At 37.3% G+C, this 9,478-nt stretch overlaps 1 protein-coding gene across 1 annotated transcript; it reads right to left on the reverse strand.

The window, feature by feature from the left end:
* Positions 1-7,440: 7,440 nt before the first annotated feature.
* On the reverse strand, positions 7,441-8,805 carry LOC113311220. The gene is made up of 5 exons (XM_026560064.1): positions 8,264-8,805; positions 8,070-8,160; positions 7,819-8,005; positions 7,708-7,733; positions 7,441-7,635 (listed from the first exon to the last, which is right to left on the reverse strand). The coding sequence occupies exons 1-5, from the start codon at positions 8,803-8,805 to the stop codon at positions 7,441-7,443; spliced, it is 1,041 nt and encodes a 346-aa protein (XP_026415849.1).
* Between the last annotated feature and the right edge of the window lie 673 nt (positions 8,806-9,478).

The following is a 9,478-nucleotide window of genomic DNA, read 5'->3' on the forward strand; positions in this document are numbered from 1 at the left end:
GAATACTCAAGAGTTATAGGATGTATGATGAATTTAATGAACTGTAAGTGTCCAGACATTGCCTATAGTGTGAGTAAGTTAAGTAGATATACTTGTTGTCCATAGAAAGAGCATTGGGATGCACTTAGTAGAGTATTACGGTACCTAAAATCCTCTATTACCTTTTGTTTGGTTTATGAAAGGTATCTTGCTTTCCTTGAGAGACTTTGTGATGCAAACTGGATAGTTGACTCAGAGGAGTCTTAAGTCTACGAGTGGATATGTTTTCACTCTAGAATGAAGGTTTGTTTTGGAAGATTTCCAAACATACATATATTGCTCAATTCATTATGGAATCTGAGAGTATTGCGATAGATAAAGCACGAGAGGGGGATGAGTGCCTAAGATGCTTTTTAGAAGACTTTCCTCTATGGCATAGGCCTGTGCCAGCTATATCTATATACTGTGTTATCCAAGCTATAATAGCTAAAGCTAAAAATAACTAATCTCAATTGGCGTTATTTTCATTGATTGGATAAAGTCCAAGGAGAATATCGCGAACCTTTGACGAAAGGTTCATCCAAAGAGATTGTTAGAAACACATCGAAGGGGATGGGGCTTAAGCTCATAAATTAAACTTTCCATGAAGGATACTCAACCTTGCGGACTGGAGATCCCAAGATCAAGGTTTCGAATGAGACAACTAATTTGTGGTGGGTAAAGGTAAACACTATCAGAGAATTTCATTCTTTGTCCCTTCCCTATGGTGTAGACGTGATAGTGTGACTGCATGTGCAGGATCACTTTTAAGAAGTCTTAATGAGTTCTATAGTTTCAATTTAAGATTGAAGTGGGGTGTAGCAGTAACACTCTTTATGGAAACTCACTTATCTGAATGAGGAAGTGGCCGCTTCCTATGAGAATATGAGCTTTGATTCTCTAGAGCATTCTGAGAAACAGGATATGTCCAGGGACAAATTGGACAAAACGGCACGAGCTTGGCAGCACCCTTGGAGATATCATCCGTGGTTGTTATCGCGATTTACATCAAATGCTAGCAGTTCAAGACATAGTTCACTGTCTCTAGCAAGTAATTCCGGTAATATCTCACTAAGCAAAGGTTCAAGACCTCATGGACACCTCTGCCTAAAATGGTATTTCCTGCGCTTTTTATGTGATTTTCGTTTTGATGGTTTTGGTATTACTGGAACTTAGGACCTAAGGGTCACTAAGGGTTCACTAGTTCATGCTTTTTCACTTTGGTGAAAGGAACCTTTAGTCTCACTTGTGAGGAGCTAAAGATGAAAGCTCTCTATACTATATGATTTTTGCGATCCATAGTATGACCCTGGGGTCAACATACTATTGTGTTTGGGAGATGGCATTGGAATGGCTAGTATGACTTTAACATGAAAGATCTGTCTGTTTGTTCACTCAGTTCGGTTCGTGAGATTGGGTTGTTGATTTACCAAGATCTATCTGTGTTTTTGTGTTTTATTGAGTTTTCATTCATGTAGGGGATTGTTGGAAAACGATTAATAAAAATTTATTTTTAATGGTTTTAATAAAAATAATAATTTATTGTTTTCTTTTGTGAATGAAAAACTTATTAGTCCCACATTGTGGGGTTTCCACTTCTTAAATTGTTTTATTCCATTATATAAAGAAATTCACTACTTTTGTAAAATCTATGGGAAAGGGGTTGCTCTATATTTTAGAGGGACCCCTAAGGGAAAATATTTTATAGCGTTTATTAAGAGTTCGCGATTTTCCTTAACGTTTTTTTTGGAGTTTCCAAGCTCAAGTTGAGCATCTACTACATATGCTAGTAGTAGGTGTAGTAGGGTGTTTTATCCTGGAGATATCCGTCCTGTGAGGGCTATATCATCACTCTTGAGTGTAGCCGGGCACTAATGTCTTAAGGGCAACGTGTTGAACACGTGACTCACTCTGTTGTGGAGATATGAGAAGCTCGTTCGTTTCGTCAATCGATCAATTCCATTATAAAGGAGATGAATATCAATAAATTTTACTTATTTGATTTTTTCTTTATTTTAATAATTGCACCCAACATTACTAACCCGCTAGCCCATTTTGTGGATGAGGATTGTAAGCAAGAAGTATAGACAATTACAGAATAACAGGACAAATCAAGGTACTGCAAAGAGGATATGTTGGTTAAACTTCAACATAGAAGTCACTAACAAGCTGGTTAGGACAAAATTAGGAAATTGATGTAATCCTAAGGGAATTAGAAGTCATCTAATTCTAAGAAAAGGAAAGACATGTAATAAGGTAATAGGACTAGGAAAAGGAATTCATAGTTCTATATATATATGACCACCAAAGTTGTGGTTGATCATATGGATTGTGTTTAGTTTTGAGAGATTTTCTAAACATCAATAAAGAGAGTTGTATTTATATAATCTAAGTTTCATCTTGCAGTTGCCATTAATTGGTATCAGAGCTTGTTTCTGAGCCATGGAAAACGAAACCACCATTGTGGGTGCAAAACAGTTCACGCCACCATCAATACAAGTTCCAATCCTCAACGCCACAAACTATACAGTATGGGACATGAGAATGAAGGTACTGATGAAAATATATAAAGTTTGGGAAACAATTGATCCTGGTATATTGGACCCAGACAAAAACAATGTTGTCATTGGATTAATCTTTCAAGCAATACCAGAATGTCTTGTTCTACAAGTTGGTGAACAGGAAACTTCAAAGAAAATTTGGGATGCAATAAGGGCACGTAATCTCGGAGCTGATCGAGTTAAAGAAGCCCGTCTGCAAACCTTAATATCTGAATTTGAAAGAATGAAGATGAAAGACACTGATACTATTGATAGCTTTGCAGGAAAGCTATCAGAAATAGCCCCAAAAGCTGCGTCACTTGGACAATCCATTGATGAAGATAAACTGGTAAAGAAGTTTCTCAATAGTTTACCAGGATCCAAGTATATTCATATCATAGCTTCTCTCGAACAAGTCTTAGATTTAAAGAAGACTAGCTATGAAGATATAATTGGAAGATTGAAAGCATATGAAGAGAGAATCCTTGATGAAGAAAACAATGGAGAAACTCAAGGAAAACTCTTGTACACAAACTCTTACCAACAAAACTCTGCGACAAGAGGAAGAGGTCGTGGAAGAGGTGGTAGAGTAAATAGAAGCCGAGGAAGGGGAGGAAGGTTTAACTCACAAGATAGAACAACAAGTCAGAATGATCAAAACCAAGAGAAAGAAAAGAAGGATAGATCAAACATTATTTTTTACAGATGTGATAAACCAGGACACTTTTCCTCTGTATGCCCTGAAAGAATACAAAAGATGGAAGAAGCAAACAAGAATGAAACAAGGGAAGCAGATACATCTCTTTTCATGCATGAAGTTGTATTCTTAAACGAAGGGAAACTAATACCAAAGAAATACGAATCAAAGGATGGAGAAGAAGGAATCTGGTATTTAGATAATGGATCCAGCAATCACATGACTGGTAAGAGACACTACTTTTCTGAACTCAATGAGAAAATCAAAGGACAAGTGAAGTTTGGGGATGGATCTTCTGTAGAAATTGAAGGGAAAGGATCAATTCTATTTCAGAGCAAGACCGGAGAACAGAAGCTTGTCACAAACATCTACTTCATCCCAAACTTACAAAGCAACATTCTAAGCTGAGGACAAGCTACAGAAGTTGGATGTGATGTTAGAATGCGACAAGATTATTCTAACAGTTCATGACCCAAGTGGAAGACTTTTAGTTAGAGTCTCACGCTCACATAATAGACTCTACAAGATAAGTCTCATGATTGGAAGGCCATTGTGCCTGAATATGAGACTGGAAGATCAGACATGGAAGTGGCACGCAAGGTTAGGACACATAAGTTTCAGAACCTTAAAAACTATGTCTCAGAACAAGATGGTTCGAGGGCTACCACAACAAAACAGAGTGGTGGAGAGGAGAAACAAGACTCTAATGGAGATGACAAGAAGTTCTTTAAAGGCTATGCAGGTACCTAATTATCTATGGGGAGAAGTTGTACGACACTCCACATACCTGATAAACAGGATACCTACGAAAGCTCTGAAAGACATGACTCCATATGAAAGTTTGCGAAAGAGAAAACCAAACATAGATCATTTAAGAGTGTTTGGTTGCAAAGCATACACAAAATTTAATTCTGCAACTCTTAAGAAACTGGATGATCGATCTCAGACTCTTGTGCATCTAGGAATTGAGCCTGGATCCAAAGCTTACATATTATTCAATCCAACAACGAAAAGAGTAATAGTGAGTTGAGATGTGGTATTCGATGAAAAAGCAAACTGAAACTGGAAAGAAACTAATGATGGACCAAGTAGGGATCTAGGAATGTTTCACATGAGATGGGGTCAAGTAATTGATGAAGGCGAAGGACCCATAATCATCAATACCAATGGAAACAATGATGTTAATCAAGAAGAAGAAGAGAATAATGAAAATACTGAGAATAACGAGGAAGTAGTAGAAGAAGAAGAGATCGATGAAATAACTCAACCCATTCCACTGCGAAAATCAACAAGACAGATAAAAAAGCCACAGTACCTGGAGGATTATGTTCTTCAAGCTGCAGAAGAATGTGAGATTATGCTACTTTCTGTTAATGATGAACCAAGGAATTTTCAGGAAGCAAAGGTCTCGACTAAATGGACAAAATCATGTAGAGAAGAAATTATTTCAATCAACAGAAACAAGACTTGGTTTCTAGTTGATAAGCCAGGTGGGGTAAAAGTGATTGGTCTTAAATGGATCTTCAAAATAAAACGGAATGCTGATGGTACTGTCAACAAATATAAGGCAAGACTTGTAGCTAAGGGATACGTTCAAGAATCACGCATAGACTTTGATGAAGTTTTCACACTAGTTGCTAGACTAGAGGCAATTCGTCTCTTAATAGCAGAAGCAGCATCAAACTCATGGGAAATTCACTACTTAAACGTTAAGACAGCATTCTTACATGGTGAATTGCGAGAAGATGTGTATGTTGAACAACCAGAAGGTTTTGAAGTAAAATGACAAGAGCATAAGGTTTATAAGTTATCAAAAGCTCTATGTGGTCTAAGACAAGCTCCTCGAGCATGGAATACAAAGTTATATCAAATCTTAAGAGAAATCAGATTTTTTAAGTGCTCTAAAGAAACATCAGTATACAGAAGAGAAGAAAAGGGAACGCTTCTTGTAATTGCAGTCTATGTAGATGATCTATTTTTGACTGGCAACTCCCTTAAGGTGATCAATGAGTTCAAGAGAGAAATGTCATCGAAGTTTGAGATGTCAGACCTCGGAAAACTCACTTATTACCTTGGCATAGAAGTCCATCAAGGAGTAGATGGTATTCAGATTAAACAAGAAGCAGGACTTAAAGTTTCAAAGGCACAAGAAGAAGCAGAGATTGATCCAACAAGTTATAGAGGAAATGTTGGATGCCTTAGATACTTATTACACACAAGACCAGATTTGACTTTCTCTGTGGGAGTAGCAAGCCGTTATATGCAGAGTCCACGCAAGTCTCATGGTGATGTAATAAAGCAGATATTAAGATATCTAAAAGGAACAATCAGATGTGGATTGAAGTATGGTCGAGGAGGATCAAAAGGAATTGTTGGGTATAGTGACAGCAGTCATAATATTGACCAAGATGATGGAAAAAGTACAACTGGTCATATATTTTATCTAGGAGAAGCACCTATTACATGGTGTTCACAGAAGCAAGACACTGTAGCCCTCTCATCCTGTGAAGCTGAGTTTATGGCTGCAACAGAAGAAGCTAAACAATTAATATGGCTTCAAGAACTGTTGGGTGAAATCAAAGGAAGAGAATCTGAAAAAGTTCTCATCAAGATTGATAATAAGTCTGCAATTGCACTCACTAAAAATCCAGTGTTTCATGGGAAGACGAAACACATTCACAAAAGGTATCATTTCATACGAGAATGTATCGAGAAGGAGATCATCAACGTTGAACACATACCAGGAACTGAGCAGAAAGCAGATATATTGACAAAGGCATTAGCTCGGATCAAGTTTGAAGAAATGAGACAATTGATTGGAGTACAAGATATGTCACGGGTAAGGTTGGAGCTTAACGGGGAGAATGCTTGTTAAACTTCAACATAGAAGTCACTAACAAGCTGGTTAGGACAAGATTAGGAAATTGATGTAATCCTAAGGGAATTAGAAGTCATCTAGTTCTAAGAAAAGGAAAGACATGTAATAAGGTAATAGGACTAGAAAAAAGGAATTCATAGTTCTATATATATATGATCACCAAATTTGTGGTTGATCATATGAACAAGATTAGAGCTTGTGTTTAGTTTTGAGAGATTTTCTAAACATCAATAAAGAGAGTTGTCTTTATATAAGCTAAGTTTCATCTTGCAGTTCCCATTAGGATAGGTTATTGAACTGTGACGAGATTGAAGCTGAAAAATGCGAGTGGGAGAGATCGAGATGAACAAGTTTTCGTAGAGAAGAAAGTTGTAGTGGGATTTGTGACTCCTGGAAATCGTTAAAGGAAAGATCAAGATATTTCCAGATGAATAAGCTTTAAAAGGGAAGCAGAAAATTTACCTGTTAGGGAAGTTTCCGGTAGATTGGAGGCATTAGAAGTATAAAGATCAAATTCTTGTAAGTAATTCTCAAGTTGTTTATTTTGAAGGTCGATGGAAATGACACGAGAAGAGATATTTGAACATCCTATTCCGTGCCAATTACAACAGTTTTCATGTTGGTGGCCTTCTCTCCATGAGGACAATCGGTTTGATGAGTCGCTCAAAGAGGATTTGAAGTTTAAGAGAGCACTTCTATCCTCATCATGGCATCCATGAGCGGAAACAGGTAATCGAGGGATGCTGGTGAATAGAAAGATCAACAAATGAAGGAGATGAAATGAAGTCATGGCTGAATTAACTTAGAAAGTATTTGTTTAATGAGTGAAATCGCGTAGTTATGTAAGCTACTTGTAGTTTCACATTAGCACTAAATATTCATACATTGATAGGACTAAGTTGATCTGGTATTCTGGACAAAAGATTGATAATAGGGATATTTTGATTTTGGGTCCCATAAAATGGTATACCTTTGCATTTAGAGCCTAACTTTGTCCAGCTTTGAGTTTGGGTCCCGGTGGGTCCCAGTCAAACAGTTGACGTAACGGTTGACCAGTTGACCGTCTATAATTCAATTTTTATTTTCAATTAATATATTAATTAATTAACTCCGTTAAGTCAGAAACATGGCCACGTGACCTGCACGTGACTTTGAAAAAAAATCCTACGAACACATAAACAAGATTTTTCGGTCAAATCAAGTCTGTGATTTCTGCATTCAAAACAAGTCTGTGATTTCTGCAGTTAAACTTTTGCAAAGTTTACAAAATAAGATTATTTCAAATTTGGAACATACACGATCCACCGTCATTCATCATTTGCCCACTGCTCAGGTGTGCCTAGCCAATCCATAATTCTATGCATGTTTCCCCTTCCACTCGTCGAAAATACAGCACCACCTCTCAAGAAAGCTCTACCTCTCCGAGCACTAACACCTCCTCCCCGAGAACCAACACATCCTCTCTGAACACCACCAACACCTCTTCCGGTTGGATTTAGTACCTACAAGAAGATATAAAAGCTGGAGCAGTTAAAATACATGATCTCAAACATACCGGCTGGATTTGGTCTCACATGAGGACCTGTGAAGGTAGCTGGAGCTGCACACACACATGAACACATTAGTTTAAGCCTTATCCATTTATGTAAAGTCAAGTATAACATCTAGAAGTTAACACTATTTACCTTGATCCACATTTGCAGCAGTTGCACCAGTGCAAGTTTTTCTGTTGTGACCATATGTATAACACTTTCCACACATGTACTGTCTAGAATTCCTGCCACGTATCTCATCATTGTCCCTTCTTCTTTGATTTCTAGGCCTCCCTGTGGGTCTAGTAACTTTTGGAGGCTTCACATCATCCAACAGATTCTGCATACATACACAATGATTTAGAATATTACAAGTCAAAAAGTTATACTTATAAGCATATTACATGTGCCCATAAAGCTTTATCCCTGAGTGGCTTAAGTGATGGAGCATACAAGTCTCTATAGTTAGTCACCTTCATGTATGGATGGACATACCTACCAAGTAAATGAAACAAATTTTCAGTAATAGAAAAAGATAACAAAACAAAATGTAAGGAAAATAAGTACCAAAAGCTTTCAAATGAAAAAGAAGACTTACTGATCAAAGTTTCTAGTCCTGAAATGCAAGCTTGCACAAATTGCATGTACACATGGAATACCACTAACTTGCCATACATTGCAGGTACATGTATGCTCTTTCAGATAAACATTCCAGCTGATATCTTTCTTTGTGTCTAATATAGTCCACACAAAGTCAGAAGATGGCTGTTTTGTGAACTCATGGGTGAAGTAGAGATGCTTGTTAATAGTTATCATCACTCTAGGGACCACACCTCCATCATTCATTCTATTTCCCACTAATTCTCTATCATAGAAGATTCTCATCATGAGAAGATGATATTTTTGCACCAACTTTGCAATGGGCATGAACCTCAATTCCAGAATACAAGCATTGAAGGCTTCACAGAAGTTTGATGTGATATGATCACACTTTGAAGACTTATCAAAATAAGCCCTTGCCCATTGCTCAACTGGTTTGTCATCAAACCATTCTGCTGCAGATGCCTTAGCTTCTCTCAGTCTTTCCATCCAAATCTTGTGTCCCACCTCACTATAAGACCTTGCTGCCCTCCATGCCATGAATTCTATGTTCTTTCCAGGGTGCTTAGCCTTTAAATTCTTATATAAATGTCTAAAACAGAACCTATGAAAGTGATTCACATCTTCAAAATTTCTAGCAACACCTTCTACTAATCCCTTTTGTCTGTCACTTATAAATGTTAGTGCCCTGTCATGTTTCTTTAACTCCGGTGGCAAATATACTAAAAATCTATCCAAGCTTCTTTGCAGTCTGACTGACAAATGTAAATAGCAAGGGGAAAACCATTGTTGGCATCAGTCCCACAACTGCCAACAAGGTACCACCATATTTTCCCTTTAAATGAGTTCCATCTAAACCTAGAATAGGTCTAAGAACATCTAAAGCCATCAAGTGATATTCTATATTCAATGCAGTGACTTGAACCTCCCATTTTTCATCTGTCTTATAGCAAAGCAATATTAGTAGGATTATCATCTAAATCTCTTTACATAGTGCAGAATATTCTTAATCCATCCTCATAACTACCCATAATTTTTTCTAAGGTTAAATGATACCCATGCCAGCAGAATAATAAGAAATGTCAACTTTATGGCTGCTTTTTACCTAAGTTATGAATCTCTAGGCTGTAGTTAGGATGAGCTTTAAAAGGCTCACATAACCTGTTGCCACCCATTTTGCATTTGCCAGAGGATGCTTCAACTCATGAAATGA

The sequence above is a fragment of the Papaver somniferum genome, chromosome 9, assembly GCF_003573695.1.
Source record: "Papaver somniferum cultivar HN1 chromosome 9, ASM357369v1, whole genome shotgun sequence".
Classification (NCBI taxonomy): domain Eukaryota; kingdom Viridiplantae; phylum Streptophyta; class Magnoliopsida; order Ranunculales; family Papaveraceae; genus Papaver; species Papaver somniferum.

Excerpts from the sequence above, each read along its gene's own strand:
- LOC113311220 (XM_026560064.1), bottom strand. The coding sequence starts at position 8,805 with ATGGCATGGAGGGCAGCAAGGTCTTATAGTGAGGTGGGACACAAGATT. Across the intron at positions 8,006-8,069 it reads ATAAAGCTTTATGGGCACAT|AATCTGTTGGATGATGTGAA; the intron begins GTAATATGCTTA and ends GTATGTATGCAG. Across the intron at positions 7,734-7,818 it reads TGCTGCAAATGTGGATCAAG|CTCCAGCTACCTTCACAGGT; the intron begins GTAAATAGTGTT and ends GTGTGTGTGCAG.